At 40.6% G+C, this 22,791-nt stretch overlaps 1 protein-coding gene across 1 annotated transcript in view; it reads left to right on the forward strand.

The window, feature by feature from the left end:
• LOC135940081 (5-hydroxytryptamine receptor-like) overlaps nt 1–21,944 on the forward strand; it is a 47,696-nt gene extending 25,752 nt beyond the window's left edge. Inside the window, exons 3-4 of the mRNA XM_065484764.1 lie at nt 16,539–16,782; nt 19,596–21,944. Of these exons, the coding sequence (XP_065340836.1) occupies nt 16,539–16,782; nt 19,596–20,442 (1,091 nt within the window). The 3' untranslated portion in view covers nt 20,443–21,944. The remainder of the gene's footprint in view (nt 1–16,538; nt 16,783–19,595) is intronic.
• Nucleotides 21,945–22,791: the final 847 nt, after the last annotated feature.

Raw genomic sequence — 22,791 nt, forward strand, 5'->3', positions numbered from 1 at the left:
TGCTCGCGTGCACAAAACCTCTTAGATAACTACTATGCGAACGTCCTTTCACGCGGTTTTTGACTGCCTTTATTCAAATGTCAACTATCACGGGCGTGCACAAGGTCAACTGAAAAGAAAAGCAGTTCCTTTTCTCTTGACAGGTTTTATGGAGGGAATTGTGTGTTTCTCGGGTGACACTGTTGCCGAGGAAAAATCTCAATCATTAATCTTACCTAAGCCTTGTACTTGCGACACACGTGCCATTATTTTCTGCTTAGACAGCCTCTGCCGTTTCTCATGTTGTCTCTAAATTTTTCATCCTTATGGGAAAATACGAAATGTTTTCCTCTAAGACTGCTTCATTCGTGTTCAAATTAATATAAATTGAACATCAAAGGAAATATTGCTTGCTTTGCAGGCTATAAATTATTGAACATCATTGTTCCGGAGCATGCAAATAGTTCAAAGCTTTTCATAAATTCCGAGTTCAGTAGATAGACGAATACAAATACGATCTAACGCAAATAAACGTTCACTTGTGACTTTCACGTGTATGCAGCTGGCCTGTTTGCTGTGTCGCACCGGTTGCCTACCCACCGAAATGGTGCCTGCATGCTTTGTAGAGTGGCTTTTATCGCTTGGCAAACGTCAAGCGCTCATCCCGCGCGTCACCGGTCCTCGAGGGTCTTTGAATCGAAATATTAGCATATTGATTGGCACACTCTAGCAAATATTTGCCATTCCTGATACTAATCCAGCCACTAGTAACTTCCATTCACAGCGATGACTTCCGCAAGTGATAGTGTTCACATTGCCTCATTTACTCAATGCATCATTTTTCTAGAGAGATTATGAAACGGAGTCAATTGCAGCCATATAAAAAAATGTATGATAAAAAGTTGCGATAAACAGCAAGGGGAAATTTTTTTCTTGTCAAGTACCTGGTTGAAAGAAATTCCTGTGACCTAACGCTCAAAAGAATACCATTAAAAATAATACTTACATGATTATATTAGCTAGACTCGTGTTTCTTGAAATGCTCATCTTCTGCCCGCATATTCAGTAAAAAAGGCAAATGAAAATACTGGCGCAATAAAACATTTAATGAAAGCACTATCATCTGTATTTTTGCTTGTAAATTATATTTTGTATTATTTGCTCTTATAAACTTTTAACTAAATTTCACTGTCATAGTTAAAAAAAGTTTGAACAATGTTTTTGCCATAAAAAAGCAATTTTATCTGCCTTGAAAACTCATAAAATGGTCCACCATCACAGTTTCTCTGTAAAATTTGGCCCGTTCAGTCTGAAAAATGTGGTCTCTCGCATCAGGCCTTATATGTATTTAAGCCAGAGGGTCAAACCGTTAATATGGTCGGCGAGCCCGCTGTGTATGCATAAAAAGCAATTCGTAGCCTGCCCAACCGTCCGAATCAGCCTCGGGTCAGGGGAGGAAAGGGGTGCAGGCAGGTGGGGCGGACTGCTGCTTTCCGGCGCGGGCAGCTCGACGGACCAAACCGGGCCTATTGAATTTCAATCTAATTTCCTGAGCAGTCATTTTTATGCCTGTCGTAAAAGTGCATCACTCAAAGAAGTAGTCCCGTGGCTGCTCTATCCGTTCGCAATCATCTTAATACTCCTTCAAATGGACCCTCCAGCCGACCGGCTTACTTTCTTCGGCTAATAACTTGCCAGTCAGTGAAGGCCACCATTAATAAGATCATTAGACCGGATTATTCCGCATATTAGTTTCAGAGTAGCTCAGTCGGCAGTTCTTTTTATTGCCCTCCGTAGCATGGAGAAATTTGTTCGCAAAATGCTTAGTACATTTTATATCTGGAAGACTAAAGAATGAAATATTTTGTTTCGAGAGGGAGATAAAGTGCGTTATTCGCTCCTAACCTACTTATTGTTTAAATTCGTAACATATATATTTGTCTTTTAATAATAAATATTTTTAAATAAACCGATTCGGTGGCTATTAAAAAATTTCGAAATACATGAACAACCAAATTATTTACTTTATATTCATTTGATTTCTAATCATAAAACAGGGAATATATACAACTGTGCACATTTCCCATGCCATATATATATTTGCAAGCAGAACATGCAACTCATAAAGCAAAAGCATCTCAACTTCAGAAATGCATAATTATGTTTATGAGGTTGATGAGAGAGGCACAACACGAAGCAGCACTTGGCAGTGCCATTTATTGGTCTGCATATATGCATGCAGTGCACGCAAGGGATGTGCAATAAACGAGTGACCATGCAGCTTTTGCTGTGTGTACTTGTGTTTATATTGCACGACTCTGCGTTTTAATTACAGTGTGCACTTGAGAGAGGCTGGCAGAGAGAGAGACCCGTAACATGATTTCGCTCGTCTACCTGCACGCTGGCTCCCAACAATTTTTTGCTGTTTTAATGTGAGGGTTAGAGCGAGGATAGAGGGGCGCTGGTGAGGGAGTGACCCATTTTTGCAAGCTCAAGTAATGACAACTGTTACAGCGAGCGCTGCAAATAACTTAGTTTCAGAAACTAATGTACAGATGCTTTTGTTTCAGAGATTCATTCATGTAACTTTTGTTCACAAGGTTGTTCTAACTCCAGCACTGAGAGAACAGTTTATTTCATTTCTTAGGCTTCTAGCATGACCTTTTACGCTTTTGGTTTCAGGGAAAAGTTTGCAAGCTAATTGGTTAAACATTTTTTTTAAATTCGAAGCTCACCATTCAAATAACAGTATCAGATTGAGCGTTGGAATAATCTGGAAGGAACATTCAAGGGTATACAAGTTGAAATTTCGAGCTGGATGCGCTGTTTTTCAGAGGTGATAGCTGCTACTTCATACAAAAGAAACGTTGCATTTAGTTTTTAAATCAGTGACAGTTTTAAGAACATTTATTTGGATATTGCAACATAAAAATGAGGCATACTAGAAATGACTATATCTACCCATTTGAACAGTAAAGAAGGCTTTATTTAATGCAAATATCTTGATTTTTTAAAAATATTTTGTTTCTACGGCTCAGTGCGGCGAGAGATTACATTGTAATTAATCGTTTTTGCAATATGTTTGCTGGTACTATGCCCTTTCTTGCTGTATTTCCTATTTAATCCTTAATTTTATGTATTGACAATAGCAAGAATAAACAAGAATATATATCAATGATATATTAACTGAAATATTTTCTTAAACAAGTTTAACTGGGAAATAGACAAAGATAATTTGTGCATTGGCTTCTGCGTCTCCAATGTCAAAGAGGGTATGCCAATCTTGGACTATAACCTATAAAACTCTGTTACAAACTCAAGGAACGTTACCCTTTCTCACGCGCTTTTGATTTTTTCGACTTACATACGTTTAGATATTTTTTACTGATTCTAAACATAAATCAGTATTCATTTTATTACATATTGCAAATTATTTTATCAACTCAAATTTTGAAGCTGTGGTTTTTTGAAAGTTTGTCATTTATACTCTCGGCGAGTAGTACTCCATTGCAAATTCATTGCATCATACCTTACCTACTCATTGGGAGAAATGTTTTGCGTTTTGTTTGTTCAATTACTGCGCATATTATCCATTTATCCACAGAGCGCTGAAAGTGCATCGTGCGGTTTTGGTACAAACGGATTACTAAATCATATAGAGAACGGTCGGTCTTAACTTGTATGCAATATAACGCACAAAGCAAAGTTTTGTGCTCAGCCGAGTTATGCCCGACTTCATTTGCGGTCATGCACTCGGAATTTCCATTTCGCAATTCTGCAACGGTGAACTAGATTGCAATGAAAAGCTCCTTTTCATATCCGTTTAGCAGGATTTTCTGCCAGCTTTATATTAATCATGAATTGTACGAACTGTTGGGATAGAAAAGCATTATTTGCAGACAAATTATCAGGCCAATTCAGTGTGAAATTCATTGCAATAGAAAAGCGAGGATATGCCAAAACGCAAAACTCGAGACAATTTGTGTAAATTTTATTCCTCCCCGTTAAATCGCTTTCCAAGTGAGTTCCTGTTCTTCCTCCTTTGCCGGCGACAGTTGGCTGGCCAGGCTGCCTCGAATTCTGTGCCCACTGGCTCGTGAATAACCCATTGCTCTCCTTCATGCAGCATTGAATTCTGCTTAGGCGCAACGCCACGCACCACAATTATTCGTGTTTTACCATTCCAGAAGCTTTGGCAGACCCTCAAACGGTATGCAATGGCAACAGAAGAAATAAATGAAAATTTCAGTTAGATTTATTAAAATTCTTGCGTGGTGCTAAACCCGTACATGAGTTAAATTTTAACTCTCCAAAAGTTCTACTCTCGATTCTCTAGCTTTTTCACTATAGGGATACGATAATTGAATTTGAGAACTAAGTAGATTTTGAATAATGCTTTATTTTGGGCCTTGAATTGGTCCTGCACACGCGGCCAGTGTGACATGATGTTTACTATCGAGAGGATTGCACAAGTCCAGATGCTTAGTAGGTATAGAAGAGCTTCTTGTATTTTACGAAAATACTAACTAATAATTAAAATAAAACTAGGACAAAGACAACATTTTGCTGGCTATCTTTATCCACCCTAAGCGAGTATTAAGCGCAGAGCTACTTGTAAGTAAGCCATTCGATAAATTCAATTTCACAAGGATCAAAATTCAAATTCATTCATATTTTGATTGAAAATTTTTAATTTGTAATCTGGAAGACTTTAATTTAATTTTATGTAATTAACTCGTCATCTTAAAAATTGAGAATACTTGCTCGTAACCTGCCCGCGACATCAATTTTCGGCACAACGAGACATAATTTTCTTTCAGCATTGACCCAACATGCGATTGAGGCTCTCTATGTGGCGTAGCACATTTAACAGATTTCCTAATTTGGGACATATATACTCAAAAAATTCATCGGACACCACGGAAATTTCCCCCACTGCTTAAGAAGTATTTTTCAAAATAAATAATATAACTTACCCGTATATCTAAAAATATACTAGAATATATTTTTATTACAGACCGCAACAAGTTGCAAGGTAGACAAGCCAGCACAAATGCCAAAAGAGGATCAAGTTTCGACTTCACATAACAAAAAGAACCGCAGCGAGCAATGCGATCAAGTCTGAAGCTCCTTGTGGCGGTCCCTAAAGGCAGCCTAATCCCATCGTTTTTCCTTCAAGCGACACTAATTTCCTTGCAAACTCAGCCTTTTAGCCGAAAGTTGATTGGTTTTGGAGAGAAACGCGTGTTTGCTTGATCCTGGAAGCTGCAAAAGAAGTTGCTCGGCTGGTTGTTTTCCGCAGCCAATACATCACGTCGGTGCCGTGAGCATTTGTGCTCGGCGTGAAATCAATCGTCGCCACAGAGCTCGAATTCTCGCTGTGCGTCGCCCGATTCTGCGGGAGCAAAGTTGCCTGGTCTCCAGCGATAAATCAACGCCGCCGCGTCCGTGCGCAGCGCCGAGCCTCATTTCTGCATTACAACCAATCAAACTCCACGGAAACAATAATAAATCCTGACAACGAAAGGCTGTGTTAAAGCGAGAGCAAAGTTGTCGAGACGAGAAGCCGGCTCAGGGCCGCTGGAGCGGCTCGTTTATTTGAAAAAGCATTCGAGCAACCCTATCAATTGCGAAATAAGCCGTCGTTGCCGTATTTTTCAACCAGATTAAATTAGTATTCCAAGGAGCCGGTTTCTTAATCATCGCTCGTGTTGATTAAGCCTTTTTTCTTTCAGCGAAATATTTGCATGGATAAAACGCTATTCAGCCTGAAAAATTAATTTAAAAGCGGAGACAAAGCAGCTTTAAGACACGGTTCAAGGAGCCACGAGCTAAAATCCATAAATTAAGGACCGCGTATAACACGGTTTGTTGATATGCGCAGGTTTCACTTACGAGATTGCGAGCTAGTCTTTTTGAAATATACCCATTTGCGATAAGTACCAGCGGGAGGTGTAGTACTCCTGGCTCCATGGAAGCGTGAGTCGAAAAATAAGACGGTGGGGCGAATGAAAGGCGCTGATGTAAAGTCGGCAGGAGTTGCTGCTGTTGCAGAGAGCGGATCGCGAATGCTGCCGATCTTAATGCTACTCGGGGAGAAGCAGCAAACAAGGAATGTTCAGTGACGCGAAAAGGGTGCGATACTCTTCTCCAGACATTAATGCATGGTCTCTCTCGCAACGGTGAATGTATTGACAAGTACGGAATGCACCCAATGAAAACTCGTAGTTCCAATTTATCTCGCGCAAACAAATACGCAAGGCTCTTGTCGATGCGCATATTTGAACATGCAAAACAACTCCTGTGTGCAGTGAAATATATACGTGCAGACGATTATTTATCGTCCGAGGCGGAATGATGAGAGTCGCTTATTCCACATTTGCCTGCCTGGCGAAACAAGAGCGCAGATCTGCCGGAAGTTTCATTTCCTAGCTGAGCAGCGAGATCGCTCTCGAATGATGTTTTACTTTCGCATATATATCTCGCGTGCCTCAGTATCAGGTCGCTTTAACTTTTCAGACTGTTATTGCTGCACACTTACCTTTTATCGCTCCCGAAATCTGCACTTTGTATTGCTCGTTGGGAAAGTTCCGTGCTACGGTGTATATTTATTGCGTTTTGTTAAACTTTTTGCAGCGTTAAGTAGATGGAAGGGGACTGGAGCACTTGACTTTTCTCTCGGCTTGGAAAATTATGGCAAAGTTTTCAACATTAATGAAGACAAATGACGCAAGAATTCAACAGGAGAGGTCATATTTTATTCATTCTTTTCTATTATCCTTGGATCTTGAAGTGCATGAAGGGAAAGAGTGACATTTAAAAAATTTGAAAGTCAAAACCAGCTGATGGTTCAGTGCCTCCTGTCCTTGCGCGTGATAGAAATTAAAATAACTGTGAGTGCTATTCACTGAATTGAAAATGGAATTTGTAAAATATTTCACATCCTCCTCCGCTTTTGACTATCGCCTATGAAAAGGAAGTGGAAATAAAGCATCAGCCTGTGATTTCAAATTAGGTTTTGAGTTGGGAACATATTTTAAGACCAAACGTAATTTCGGTCTAGTATGGGAGTGGTCTCGTCATTTGCAGGGAAGCCTTGTCAGAGCGTCAAAATTTTCATGTCCATCTCACCCACACCATGTCTAACCGACGAAACCACCCTGACCACGTCCCCCGAGGGTTTCCCTCCAATTTTACGGTGTTTGTTAGTTTCCACTCGTCCTTTATGTCCAGCTTGCGTGCGCGGGTGTTAAATTGTGATTGTTCGTCGAGAGATATGTGTCGAGTGCGAAATGAATCTAATCTCTTCTTGTTACACACCTCGTTCCCCGGCGTGACTGTTCTATCTTACAAATGTAATATTGCTGCTAATTGGCACACGAAGCAGCGGTCTCTTCCCTCGAGGAGAACAGGGTGTTAATTGCTCAGTGTTTACATCTGCTGTACGTATCATCTCGTGTGTTCACAAGCTCGAACTTATTTTCTCTCAAATTGGCTGACATGTGGTCGTGACACGTTTGCAGAATTCATTATATTTAAATTTGCCATGAAATGTAATTAAGGCAACCGTGATGACGTAGACTGACTGCTACTGGTGCAAACTTACCTCTCGCAATTTGAATTTCTGATTTGATCCGCGAGGACAGGTGTTCACGTCGACAGACAGCTCAATTCTCTCTGGGCTTGTTTGCCGAAATTAGCCTTGCTTTGGCGGATTAGGCACCTATGCGGGTGTGCTTACGCCAGAGATAATTTATTTCTCAGTGATTTGAAGGTTGCTCTAATTAAACCTGACATATTGCTCGACAGAATATGGTGCCAATTCCGAAAATCGAGCCATGTAACTATCCAAAGCTGTTCACACACGAATAACTTTTAAATATATTCTCCTCTTTTTCGTCTTTTTCATATAAAGTTCATTTAGGAGTAGAAAAGGTATTGTATCAATGGATTAGATTTTTTGCAGGTAAAGGATGAGGTGCCGAAACAGTTGGCTGTACAGCACGAAAAAATGAGGCTCGAAATTAGCCACCTATTTATAAAGTCAACTCACGCAGAGAGGATTACACTGCATATTTTTGTGCTTCAACTCGAGTTATTATTAAAACAGTCTAATCTGAGTCGTAATTAATTACAGAAGATGGCTTGACAAAGATAAAACGACTAGCTGCTGTGCTTCTTGAGCTCCACAAAATACTTGTTAACGCAACGACGATTTTCATGAAATCTCGATAATGTGTTCACCCGCCGGTCCTAATGAAGCACCTCTTTAGATCCAAAAGTTTTGCGTGTTCCGGTCACTTTCTATGGCAGTTTCTACAACTGACCCTTCTGGTTCGCTGAGACGGGGTCAAATTCAATGGCCACAAAAGTGGCCGGCGTCAGAGCGAGTTTCTTATTTCACCGCTCCACGGGAGACGGTCCGGAAACTCATCAAGTGCAGCCAGGGCCGGCTGTAACGGATAGCGTAAAAAGTTTGCGGCCTGCCGGATATTGGCTGGCATCACGTATGCAAACTGCTTCATTTTTGCAACGCCGCAATTTCGGTCACGCAAGCTCCCATTCTTCCCGTCCGGCAGCATTAAGAGCTGCTAAAAGCGCGCCTCTATGCAAACTCGACGCACCAAGCCACTCTTTTTCCGCCCCCGATGTGCCAAGCAAGGTCAAGGGTGCGCGGACGTGAGGCCTGCCGGCCGTTTCGTGACGTGAATACTCTGCATTATTAATGTCTATATGCAACCCGTGCAGCGCGCTTGGACTGATGAACGGCACAGAGTTTTGTCATATAAAAGGCATCTGGCGCGGAAAGAGAATGAATGCGAAAAAAGGGAGTTGGCTCGTTTATTATGGTCTGTTTTTTAATGGGAGCAGAGGTAGAAAGCAATTAAAAATGAAATATTGTCTATGCGTGGGCTTATAATGAGATTATCTAAGCATATTTTAATAGAGATGGGTTGATATTTGGTTTTAAAATTATGATCAATCGAGCTTTAATTCTCTATTTAACTGAAACGTTTGAAAAATTTGTTTCACAGACGAACGATTGAAAGATTTTTTGCTACTTACTCAAAGAAGTATTTAAATGAATATTCTTAGCTGAAAGATTTATTGATGGTTATTGAAAATTTTAATATCTTAATCTCGGAAAGTTGAATTTTGTAACCATCTCAAATTTACAAAGTATAATTCATTTTAATATCTCTTTTAATAACACAACAGTTTATTTGGGATGCAATAATAAATAATAACATTTTTTTGAAAGTTTCACGTCTTCATGTTTAAAACGGTCAACCATGTATGAGAGCTGCAGACCAAGTCATCATCTGAAAAAGCTTCCCAGCGAGACAATACATATATTTTTCGTTTTTCCGCGGCGACAACGTTAATTGCTTTCCATGGAATTGCGAGGAACAACTGGGAGACTGTGCTTTTAATTATCCTAAAAGGACATGCGCTACGATTTTCAGCACTCTAAACGGTTTGTTTGAATAGGAGCTTAATTAATTTCTGGAGTCGAAATTGCTTAGTGTCTCACGAATTTCCATTACTCTCAGGCTTGCGCCGGGCGCCATATCTCATTGATTTATTTCCTTCGCGTGCCATTCTAAAGAGGCTTGTTTTAAACGTTCTCCAAGTGTCTCGCCCCAGCAGCTCAGCTTCATGCGACGGCTTACGCGTTTTTTCATTGAGAGCAGCCCCGCCTGCCAAGATGAATCCAGCTCGCTCCCTGCAGCGCTTATTCTTTTTCGTACCTTTCCTCATACTGGGCCGGATGAATAGATGATGAGGCAATGTATAACTTTCCCGTCGTACCCCATTGTATTATAAGCGACTCGTTTTATGCGTGGAATTTCATATGTGCGCCAGACCTTTCAGTGTCAGTTAAATTTTAAAAGACATTTCGACGCAGGCAGTTTCAAGCAGGGCGATTTGTTCAACATGCATGCGTAATTTTAGACGTATGTTCAAGAAATCGAGTTAAGAAACTGATGCACATTCATTATAGAAATATTTCTGTGATTAAATTGAATAGCTTGCATCATGGCAAATAGGGCTAGAAATTAAAGTCACATTTTTTAGTTTTACAAAAAAGTGAGTGTTTTTTACGTTTGAGGCTAGTTTGAAATTGCATTTTAACCATCTTTCATTCAATTTTCTTGCAATTTAAAGTCACTTTTCAGGATCTTGTAATAATTATTCTACGCAAAGTTTGCCGAAGATCGTACACATAGATGGTTTCACTAGTTAATTTTTGTTATGTTATATATTCGTTGTTTTAAACGAAAATTAATCTTCTTCATATATTTTCCCCACATAAATCTATTTCTCAAGCTTTGCATATGTTAAAGAAGACTTCGCATTTGCTAAAAAGGTTAAAAAAGACATGAAATATAGCTTTTTGTAAAAATCAACCACAAAAATGTATCATTCAAAGAAGTTGGTAATTGACTTGACAACTAAGCTGATTTCATATTTTTAGGGATATTTAATAGTATATAGATGGGTATAGGCTCTAAATAGGTTTTATAAAATTTAAATTTGGCTCAAAATTAAGTCTTAAAATTGCGTGATTTAAGCTCATTTGGTGTCCCATTGAAAATTAGACATACAGAAAAAAACATTCAGCTGTAGGAATTTCCAACCCTATAAATTTTGGGCTTTCTGGAAGCATAGAGCACGTGATTGAAAATGTAAATTTCAACGATTCCAACCAAAACTCATTCAAAATGTTTATGTATCCCAAGCGGAAAATTATATCTGCTCCGTGTTCGGCCTGGAAATCACATCATTTGATTCACTGCAGATGCATAAGCGCGTTTGAGCAAAAACTGTAGCTGGCGTAAAAAGCTGTCAGAAAATGGAACAGTTATTTTCACTCCAACGTCGAGGCTCATAAATAACCAGCGCTTGAATAAATATGCAAAAAACAGCCTGGTTGTTTATAAGATAAATATGCGGTAAACGCAGACGTTGCCGTTTACAGCTTTCACGTGACAATCCCATGCGTTATATGGAATGAGAACAAAAACGTTTCCAGCACATCAAAGTGTCTGCAAATCTCTGCACACACGCGAACGGGAACATTCAAATTTGCCTGCGTTGTGAAAGCTGTTCGCTCACGTGTAAACTCTGTTTAAAACAATGAAAACTGAGCTAAATAAATGCAAATTTTACACACGCCTCTTTTGCAAAATAATTTACGTGCAGGATATTACACGAAGCTAGCTACAGGGCTTACTTTTGTATGCCAACTATGCGTGTAGGAGTAATTTGGTGGTGCACGTTATAGTCTCTCATGACGAGCCGGGTGTGGCCAAAAGGGAAATCTCAGAGGGCGCTCTCAGCAGAGTGCGGGGCGTAAAATGCGGATGATTTTCGGCTAATTAAATTAGTGTGCGAGGGCTAAATGAGTGGCGTTTCACGCGCTCAGCCCTTCGGGAACCTTGGAATGACTTTCAAAGTTGTCTGATGTCGCAAATAGCGTGGTGATATTATATCCTGCTTCGTTACGAGGCAACCCCTTTTGTCAAGAGGAAGGGAATCGTTGTGAGATTTTTTTAACAATAGAAATGGTAATTTACATTTGAAAGTTTATCCGAAAAGTTCTGATAAAAAACTAAACTAACTTTATTAATTAATTTAGCAAACAGAGCCGATGTTTTTTTTTCGTGAAATAAATAATGTGAACATTTTTCAGTAATTTTGAGAGTGGCTTCATTTGCATAAGTTTAAAGTTGTAATTTTTATAGAATACAGAAGATTAGCATTGTATTAAAAATAGATGTGACAAGATAGTTTTTCCGACTAGCGAGCCACTTGGACTCTGGGGGATGCGAAAAGTAATCTGCATCAATAACTCACTGCTGGCAGTTTTCCACCTTCCCTACCGGGCATCCTGAAGACTTCCAGGCATGCGGGAAATGCATGGCGTGTTTCAATTGAAACAACTTGGTGGTGAGGTATTTCCACGGTTGACGGTCTTGTAAAAGGGTGAAAAGCAGACAGGTGGAAACACGCGATTCGCGGTATTATGCCATAATGATCATATAACTGCATAGACAAGCTGATTAGAAAGCATCCATAATTGAAACGTCATTAGTAAACTTTATGGAGATATAGCTTCTGAAGAAAAAAGCGATTAAAGAAGCATTAGAGACAAATAACTTAATTTTGTTATGATCCCGAGAAAAATGCTTCAAAAACTTCAAAAGTAATCAGCAGTTTAAACAAAACGGCGAGAAAATCCGAGCTTGGCAGCAACCGGATGCACATTTGCAAATCCGGCGGATTAGAGTTGCTGCTTTTTAATTTCCCAGGGGTGTGCGTCCGCTTAAAATTACTGGCTCGCAGCAAAAAATAATTCCACAGCGGTGGAAATGGTAAACATCTTTCATTAAGCCAGCCCAAATTTAGCACCCGGCATTTTGTCGCTGCTGCCCAAAAGTTGGCGGTGAGGTAGCCGGGCGAGCGGATTAGTATTTTATTTTTACGGCCGGCCGTTTTAATCATCTTATTGTGTCCGAACCTCAGAGGATAAGCAAACACGGTAGACTGTTGGGGGGGGGGGAGGATTAAATTAACCCTAGTACTAAAACACTTGGGGCGAGGTACCGGCAGATTTTTACGCTCCTTGAATGAGAGAGAGAGAGAGAGCATCCCTTCGCGCCGAAACATTTTCGCCTAAGGTAGAACTAGTTAAAGCAGAAATATTAAGACAATATAAGCATGTAAAATGCATCAAAATATCTGATATTTGGCAAAAAAGTGTATAGAAATGATAAATTATTCAATTAATATGGACACTATTTTTATGAATAAAAAGTTAAGCTCCGCTAGCAAAGATTTTTTCTTTGGTTTATGAAAGGTTTACTCATGGTCATAATTCCCATTTCCATTCCATCATACATCCATACCAAATTCATTTTTTAGGATTATCTTGCAGAGCCATTAGCTATGAAAATAATTTCAAGTCTCCACATTATTATACAAGCTCGGTAGGAGAAACTTTTTAGCGCTTCGTCCACAATCCCCCCAATTATACAGCACTTGCTCATAGAACCCGCCACGGTGTTGTCAGACATTTTATGGAACCCCCGTCCCCGTACGTAGCCGTCGGCGAGTGAACCTCCCTTGTTTGCTTCGCGAAGACTAAATAATCATCCTAAGTGCTTTCCCGTCTGCAGGCGCACAGCTCTTGCTGCAAAATTTGCATTGTAGGCACGAATTCAAAGGATCCAAGTGAGCGGTAAATCTGCTTGGGCGCGCGCGTGAGCTTTGCGGATGCAATTTTAATCACAGGTGCACTGGTGCGCTGCGGGATGCATAAGCGTTGTACTGACGTGTGACACCAGCTACAGGGAAGAGCTATGCAGATGCAACACTGCGACTTCGAGTCGATGTTTCACAACAAAACCACGCCTGCCCGCCGCTGATGCTGGCAAAACAAGCCTCCCGCTGCGGTAAATGCCTCAGCGGCGAAACATCCCTGGCATTTTAATTATTGATCATCCGAGGAGAGACAACAGCTAGGAAAATAGAGGGAAAGGATATTATGAGAGGATATTGAGAAATTCCTTCGTGCTGATGCTGATGTGCAAATGATAGCCTACTCGTTATTTTATAGATAAATAATGTGCTATAAAAAGCTTGACGATATTACAGGAAATTAAATATATAATACCTGTTTTTATATATCACATGAGCTAAGATCAGTGGTATGAATATTAAATTTCCTTAAGATTTTGTTTTCTGTCAACCCACGTTCAGTCGTTGAAAATCAAATACTTTTTTAGTTTAAATTTAGATTGAAATTTTAAGAATAAAACCCCATGTGTTGGTTGCAAAGCGTATAATATTTTTTTTGTATTGTTGTGTATTAAATTAATGATTCGTATTTTATCTCATGTAATTCGGCAGATTGGATTTTCCAAAACCGGTCTAGTTTGGCTTACATACTTATGGTAATAATTTTCTGCAAATCAAAATTAATTCCAGCTAAGTGCAGAGTATCTTGAATAGCCAGCCAACTTTTATAAGCAAGTGACTGCACTCCTAGCTGGAAAAAAATAAAATATAGAAAACAAAATGACTTTTTTTGCTATACACTCTGGAACAGTTCTCTCTGCATTACATATGCCTAACAAAATTCGTAAGCTAAAAACCCACGCGTTTTATTTACTGTTTTTTCAAAGAGTAAAAATCTGGTTCTTTTAACACGTTTAATCTAGAACGAAAAATTCAATTCCGTGTAACTAACGTGATAGCTACGTGCTGCAACCAATTAAAAAGAGTGTTTTGCCGGCAAACTGCCATGAATTAAATATACTCGTCTAAGAAATGCAGATAGAATTAAATGAGAGAGCGATGGTTTTAATAAACTAAACCAACACAAACTGCAAATCAATATTTAAACTCCAGCAGGTGTCAGTTAGCTTTAAAATTATTGTGGTGTAATCAGTTTGACCCATTTGATCAAAGCAAATCTATAGCATTTTTTCATATGATGTTTGTCCTGAGCCGATTAACTTAGTTGAAGAGCACACTTCCAACGAAAACTAGTGCATGACTAATCGCAAGTGAGAGTGATTAGTAGCGTTTCACTGCATAGAATAATATAGTTAGATCATCACTATGATTGTTTGCAAATTATGCACACATGGAAACGAATCTTTTTCAACCATTGACGATTGAAAATCAAAGTTTAATGCGAAAAGAATTTCTGTGAGAGGTGTGAGAGTAAAAAAAACACGCCAGCAAAGTGCATTTTCTTTCTGGAAACCACATTGTTGGTCTATACAAGAGTAGGAGTGGGCAGCGGCAATGTGTGCGCGCTCCATCAACAGCCATTTCTCTCACTCTAAATCTAAACAGTCATTTGCGTTTTAGCCGGCTTTAGCATTGATTTGCTCCACATCAATGCCACATATATTCAACAGTAGACTCGCAAACAAGCTGCCTGGCGTATTTTGCGTTTATGTACTTGCATGGTTACCAGCCGGTGCACGGTTTTGCATTAATCAAACCTTGCGTAATCAAGCCCCTCTGGCACTCTATTATAACTTACAATCAGCTGGCGGAGGATTACAGACCATACATCCATTTTGATTTTCAGTTTTTTCGTGTCATAAAATAATCACGAAATACCTAAACTTGCGGATATGCCAAACAAAATGCGTCAATCTGGTCTATTTTTATAAGAGGAAACTGGAAGCAATGATCCGCTTTCACTTGCACAACTTTGAGGGTCTTGGGTGAAGTTTCGTTCAAACCCAAATCGGTCCAGTGGGAGCAGATGAGCGCTTTGTGGCTTATTCCGCTAGCTCGGGCTGAGCCGATTTTGGTTTTCCGGGCCTGTTAGCTTGTGTGAAATGTTGCTCCTACTGGTAAGGTGTCAGATTTCCTTAGTCACGTCCCTGCCGAATACTGAATTGCTCAAAGGGTGACACACTATATGGTGGTGCAGTAAAATAACGCGTCGCGCGTTAATGATTTCGCAGAGAATCTCTTTTCTATGTACCCATTTGGTCAACCCATGGTAAATAAAACAACATAAAACGAGTCTTCTATGGGCTGAAGTTTTGTAATGAATCTCACAGTGTGAAATAGGTTCATTAAATAGTGACATGATTAGCTGCAGAGTATGTGCATAAATCAGTGAGATTCATCAACCTGTGCACTGGTGTGAACGTCAGCATTAAATAAGCCTCTAATTAACTGCTTTGATGCGGCGCACGTGTTTGACACCGTGCCAGAGGACTTTAGTCACACAATAATTATTCCCGATTGGCTGCAAACTTGCGTGAAAAGCGTCCGCAAATTCAAAAACACGCTTCAGCATTTCGCCAGTCCCTGGGGGTGTGCGGTGGTTGTTTGCGGATTGATTTCCTCTCGGCATCTCTGGCAGCCATTATCGGAAATGCGATTCAGACTCATTGTATTACTAAATTTGAATGGGGAAGAGCTCTGAATTGGGTGAAATCATAATATTACACAGAGTGCCCGCAAAAGCAGTGCTTGTTCTGTTAAGCTACTGGCGCAAATTGATGGATTGGTACAACTGGAGTGCTTTCAATGAAATTGCGTTTGGTGGTTTAAAAGACATTTGCGAAATTTCTCTAGAGAGTAAACATACAAGTTGACATAAAATGCAATGCTTACTGTGTAAATAGCACTGTGCATTTTTATTTTTAACGGAGAATCCGATTTAGCTTCTCTAGGCAGTGGATATTTTTATTTCCTTGCTAGTACTTGCAATATACTATATTTAAGTGGCGAAATATAAGTCAAGTAAACTAACTCATATTCAGTTTTTCATTTTGCGTTTCAATGAATGGGAAAGCAGAATTTTGAAAATAACACCTCTGCACGGAGGTCTTTTGGATTTCACACATTTAAATTACTATACTTTATTTTTTTTTTAAATAATTTCCAGGAAAATCATTGAAACAAGAGTCTGATATTTTAATTTTTGTTGCATGAAATCAGAAAAAAATGTATTTCTGACTCATATTTACACGAATTAATTCATTTTATTATAATTTTGCGTATTTTGTTCTCAGGCAATGTGTTCGTGATAGCAGCCATCCTACTGGAGAGACACTTGCAGAACGTGGCCAATTACCTGATCCTGTCGCTGGCAGTAGCTGACCTCCTGGTCGCGTGTCTCGTCATGCCCCTGGGCGCCGTCTACGAGGTCTCGCAGCAGTGGACGCTCGGCCCTGAGCTGTGTGACATGTGGACTTCGAGCGACGTGCTTTGCTGCACCGCGTCCATCCTTCATTTGGTCGCAATTGCGGTTGACAGGTAATTAATGAAAAAAATCCTGCTGCGGCTGGCTCGTGCTATACATATAGGGACAAACTGAATTGGAATAACACACCCCAACTCGCTTCTCGTGAGCCTATGCACGGGATTTATATTGGATTTTGAATCTTGCAATAATTCAATTTTCCAATCAAGTAGTCTGAGTGCTCATTAATTAAGTTAGATTACACTTAACAAACTTCTTTGTAGTTGTTAAATTCTTGTTTGTAAGTAATGATTAATCAATATTAGTAAGGCTCATCTTCAATTAAAACTGATGGCAGAAGGGATAAAACGATAAATCAATCACATCTATATAGTTTTCAAAGTATCTGCAAGCCAGGATCGTGTCGTAAATATCATTTTCTCTGCTCAAAGGAGGCTAGAAGCACTGTTTTAGCCGTTCGGATCTAACTTAGCCATTACAGTTTAAATTGATCTCGCCGCGTCTCTCTCAAGCAGCGCAGTCGCCTGTCGCTCCAGCTTTTTAATTCAATTTCGTATTCTTCCCCTTTGATCATGCAACTCAATTTGCCAACTTTCCTCTCGCGTCACCGGAGTAATCATCAGCATCAGCTGTTGTGGACTGAATATTTAGACAGCAGGTCTCGCTTGATTGATAAAAAGCCGCCGCGTCGCGCTCGTCTTGCCTCCGTTTGCTTATTTTGCGCCGCCATCAACGCAAAGTTCGTCAGCCGTTTCAATCAAGAACTTGAGAGATTAAAGAGAGACGGAAAAGAATGTGGTGATATCGGAAAATGGAACGAGAGTGAACTGTTTATACACAGATTTCTGCGTGGAGGTCGATTCATGAGCGTACCAACCAGATGTGCCTCCCGAGTGAAAAAAATAACGTGGGGAACTCTTTCACGAGCAACGTAGATTGTCGAGTGCCCACTTAAAATGGGATCAAATAACTACTTCTCGGCGCAAGTTTGCTTGGCAAACGCAAACAATTGAAGGGAAATTTCTCATTGATTCATGTAGCGAATGCACAATTCAGTGTGGGGAATGTAATTCATGTCAAACCAGAGTTACTTCAATCTTAATTATATTAATTCAGGCCTCTTAACGTTAAATGTGGGTCATTTTTATTAATTTTTAAAGCAGTAAAATTGCAATAAGCTGTATGAAATTATCCGAATATAGATGTTAACTACTGAATTACCTAGTTATCTGTATTAATTGCACTTGCTAGCCGTATGCATGGCTAATTCAGAATTTTCAATAGGGAGAATAATGAAAGGCAGGTATTCTTTCTCTCACTCTCTGTACTGTACCGTCCTCTTTATTCTTCTCCCACCTCTCCATAATACGCGCCACCTGTCGGTGACTACCTCATCTATTTATTTGAATATAACAATAGAGAGTTGCATTTTTTCCAAATTCTTCTCGACAGTTCAGGGGTTTGAGACGACGTGCAAATATAACAAAACAAAATGCGCTGATGCTGTACCAATTACTCAGCGCATATAGAGGGATTAAAGTCAATAATCCTGGAGATTCATTCGGTCGTGAGCGTGCGTGCGCAAAATGCCTCGCAAGCAAACGAGCAATTACACAAAACACCACAAACACTCTGTTCCAGCCGCGCGCGCGCCAGAGCCTAATCCAATTCCTGGCAGCGCGTGCCGAGCATCGCTATTTAAATTAGTGCCAAAGTCTGAGCTGGAAAATTCGCCGTGGGAAGGCAGGGAAAATCGAATTTTTCGAGCCACTGCTTATGAATCCCCGGCGAGGGCGTTTTTCTGCATTCGCTTTTGGCAATCGAAACCTGCTCCGAAATGTCGGTCCGTGCGCGTTCTGCTCCCATTGACAGACGGCCCAAACAAAATGTGCTGATGCGTCGAAGCCAACCAGATGTTTGGATGGAGGCCAAGCCGAGTGGGTACTTTCATAAATCAGACTTTGCCACTGGAGCTGCTCATTAGGCCATCTCGTTCGCAACAAAAAGTGGAGTGTGTCTGCAAATCCACCAACTCGTGAAGTGGTCGATAATTTCAAGCTTGTTCTTCACCCTGACTTTTTCACCCGCTTGGGTTTGTTGCGTTTGCCGCGAGGCTGATTTGTACACCACTCCACCCGCGTAATTGCGGTTGACCAAAAAGCGGTGGTTGACTATGGATCATCTGCCACGTACAGCGGCAGATAGGCCAAAATGTGGCGGAATAATTTGCTTTGTGCTCCCGCATTTTATTTTCCGTCGCGTGCCGAGTAAAGGGTACAACGCAATAACTCATATTACACGCCCGCTGTGTGGTAAAAAGTCGGCTATCAGAGGAAAGGACCGTTTGTACTTGTCTGCCTGCCTTTTTTGAATAATGTTACTGAGAATGCGACAGAGACGTTTGCGAAAAGAAATTTCAACATTGATGAATATATTTCCAGGAGCTTATTTCCATACAACCAAAACTGCTTTTACTAATACTTGGCTTTATTTCTTAAAGTGGAATGTGATCAAGCTTCAAGGAAACAAATCAAGTTTAAGGTTTAAAGCTCCAAATATACGCGACTTTCCAAGAAACGATATTTTTCGTAGTTCGCAACAATCGCGCATAGCTTAATATTTTATTTATTCCTTTGTAGAGGAATTCGTCGCAGAGAGCAATTCGGATCGAGAGTCTAAGAGCCATACAGAGAAAATGATCTGTGTTCTGTATGCACGCGGATGCTTCGAATTAATTTTAACTGACGTTCTTAAATAAATTACACATATCACAAAAGAATCATCTTCTCAATTTTCTCCAGAAAGCCAAATTTTAATCTTTGTTCAAGCCCTGCCACTAACATTTTTTTCCCGGCTGTGATTTCAGATTTTGGGCTGTGACCGACATCGACTACATCCATCATCGCAACCCGTCCCGCATCGGCTGCATGATTCTGATCGTGTGGACGGTGGCGTGTCTGGTGTCGGTGGCGCCTCTGCTGGGGTGGAAGGACTCCGGGTGGCACGACAGGGTCAACCACGAGAGCATGTGCATGGTGAGCCAGGACGTGGGCTACCAGATCTTCGCCACGATGTCGTCCTTCTACGTGCCGCTGCTGGTCATCCTCTTCCTCTACTGGCGGATCTTCCAGACGGCGCGCAAGCGGATTCGCAGACGCAACGTCGGCATGAAGACTGCGGCGGCCGCGGCGGCCATGAGCGCCGGCATGGGCGCCGGGGTGATGTGCCGGCCGCCGCCGACCGTGTCCGAGACGACGGCCTTCACGACGGTGTCGTCGACCAACACCAGTCCTGAGAAGACGTCGGCCACCAACGGCTTGGCGCCCGACCCGCCCACCATGGACGGCTTGAGCGGCGTGTCGCCACAGCCGGCGCACCAGCAACACCACGCGAAACGCAAGGCCAAGGCGGCCGCGGCCGACTCGAAGCGCGAACGCAAGGCGGCCAAGACGCTGGCTATCATCACGGGCGCCTTCGTCATTTGTTGGCTGCCGTTTTTCATCATGGCGCTGATGATGCCGCTGTGCCCCACCGAGTACTGTGATTTCAACAAGTATATGGTGTCGTTTTTCCTGTGGCTCGGCTACTTCAACTCGACCCTCAACCCCATCATCTACACCATTTTCAGTCCCGAATTCCGGCAGGCGTTCAAAAGACTACTCTGCGGCAAAAAGTACAACCGTGGCCGTCACCACGTCAGATACATGCAATGATAGCGCGCAGAGATGGGCGGCAACGCTGCTGGCGGCCGTGCCGTCGACCTCTGCCGCGAGGAGACTGAGTTTTAAAAGAGAAAAAGATCGCCAGCCCCTTTGTGCAAACTGCTGTGTGCGTTGTGCATTTAGTTGTCCACATATCGACAAAGTTTGTGGTGCGAGAATTCTGGGAATGCCATCCCGAAAGTGAATCATCAAATGCTTACGCTTACTAACTTTAAAATGAGAGCCAGTTGTTGAAATCATTACCCAGTTACGATAACAAAATTTCGCTTCCCCTTGTCAAATGATAAATTATTCGAATAGGAGCAATTAATTTTTTTTTTAGATTTCAAATGAACATTGACTTAAATTCCACTCTCAGTGAATTTATTTCACTCTCAGATTTCGGTGATTCAAGCCAAACGTTAACATTTACAACAATTTGAACATTAAATTGCTGCTTTTTCACTATGGAGAAATAAAATTAAATCCAATAAAGCTCTCAAATTAGCCGGTGAATTGTGATAATTACTAACTGGTACTTAATTTCATCATTTATTTTTACGAACCCACAACACTTTTGAATTGAATAATCTAGTTTGCAACCATTCCAAATGTACAAGCATCAAAATCTTCCCTATATTTTACCACGGCGCAAGTTATCCAACGCTGGAATTGATTACCAAGAGCTTTTTGCGACGCAGAGAATGATGATGTAATATAATTAAGAACCTCTCTCTCTCTCTTCATTGTATACTCATCAATGTTTATCACATCAGCCAAGCACATTCACTCGCCCTTCTCTTCCAGACCCTCTCGCACTGTAGGATATAATAATCCTGGTCGGCGCGTATGTAAGAAATGACTGTACCGCCCATTAATTTCTCGAGCTGTGCTCGAGCGAGCATTTTTATATATTTTTTATACAACGTCTGCACAAACCTGAGACTAACGATGTCATTATTAAAGCAACTCCAGGCACTACCCTTGATCGAACAGATACAATTAAAGCGACGAGAACGTTTGCGTATCAGAAAAAATTTTGGCCGGTCTACAATGCTTTGTTTTGAGCCCCAAGGCAGTGCAGATGCGGCCAAAATCGAGTCACATTTTAACAAACAGAAAATGATATATAACCGATTTATATTTTTGTCCGTCTGGTGATTTTTGTGCAAACGGGCAGATGCTGCTGATAATAAACCTTGCCTAGATCGTAGGACAAACAAAAATCTATCCTGACTGTTGCATGCTGTAAATGTCAAACAATCATGTTTCAATGTCGAACTGAGCCCGAAAATGCCAAATCATGTTGATTATGTACAGTTGATAACTGCAAAATTTTACTCAGGTGTTACGAGCAAAAATGGTTCATTCAAAATACATGTCACCCTAAAGTATAACTCATATTCCGAATTGCGGGTCAATGATGATCAATGTTTGATTTAGCGTGAAAAAGAAGCATTAATGAGAAAACAGGAGCTGTCATGTAAAATAAATGTCTATAAGTTGCTCACTTATGAGATCCGGCGTTTTATTTTGAAATAAACACACTCCGCAGGAAAGGACAGTTGCTGATGCGAGGCAACATGGCAATAATATGTGCATGATTTGCATGAACTCTGGCATATCGGGTTTTCCTGCTCGGAATACGTGCCTACGTTCGTTGCATTTTTTATGTGCTCCATGCCATTATATGAGGGGACAAACAGAAAAATTTATTGGAAAATTCCTACTAAATTTGCCTTACAAGCGAGACGCACGGACCATTTTATTTTTTCATTTCAGTCGTAGCTATTTGCTCATAACGTGTGTGATTACAAGGCAGCGCAGTATCTTTTTATTTACCAAAGAATTCGGCTGAGTAACAATGCATTTAGTAAATAATATTTTTTGTGGAGAATATTTTCAACTTAATAATGTAGCTTTTCCCACATCAAATTCTTGCGATAACTACGTACAATTATTTCCCTCTTTGTCTTATTTTCAGTAATTTTTTTGTATTCATCGTCTCTTTAAAGTTTTACCTCCCGTCCCAAAAATATAAATCTTCAATACATTAAAATAATTCAAGAAATTGATCAATTCCAACGTAGATAAATTTAGCATTTTAAATTATATTACTTTGAATTTCCCCCGACGGTTTGTCTCTTCAGGTTCTTGTTCTCTGCAATACAGGCGACGCCGGAGTGAGTAGCAAGGCATGTCACTGCGGGTGTGCAACATTAATTTCCAATGTGGTGCCCGAGCTCACTCCTTCCTCATCAGTTGAATATACATATGAAGGGTATGTTTGCAGGAAAGATAGAGTGCTTGGTCATTAATCATCTGCCATCATATTTCATGTTACGCCGAGGAAAGGAAGAA

This window comes from Cloeon dipterum, chromosome 3, assembly GCF_949628265.1.
Source record: "Cloeon dipterum chromosome 3, ieCloDipt1.1, whole genome shotgun sequence".
NCBI lineage: Eukaryota > Metazoa > Arthropoda > Insecta > Ephemeroptera > Baetidae > Cloeon > Cloeon dipterum.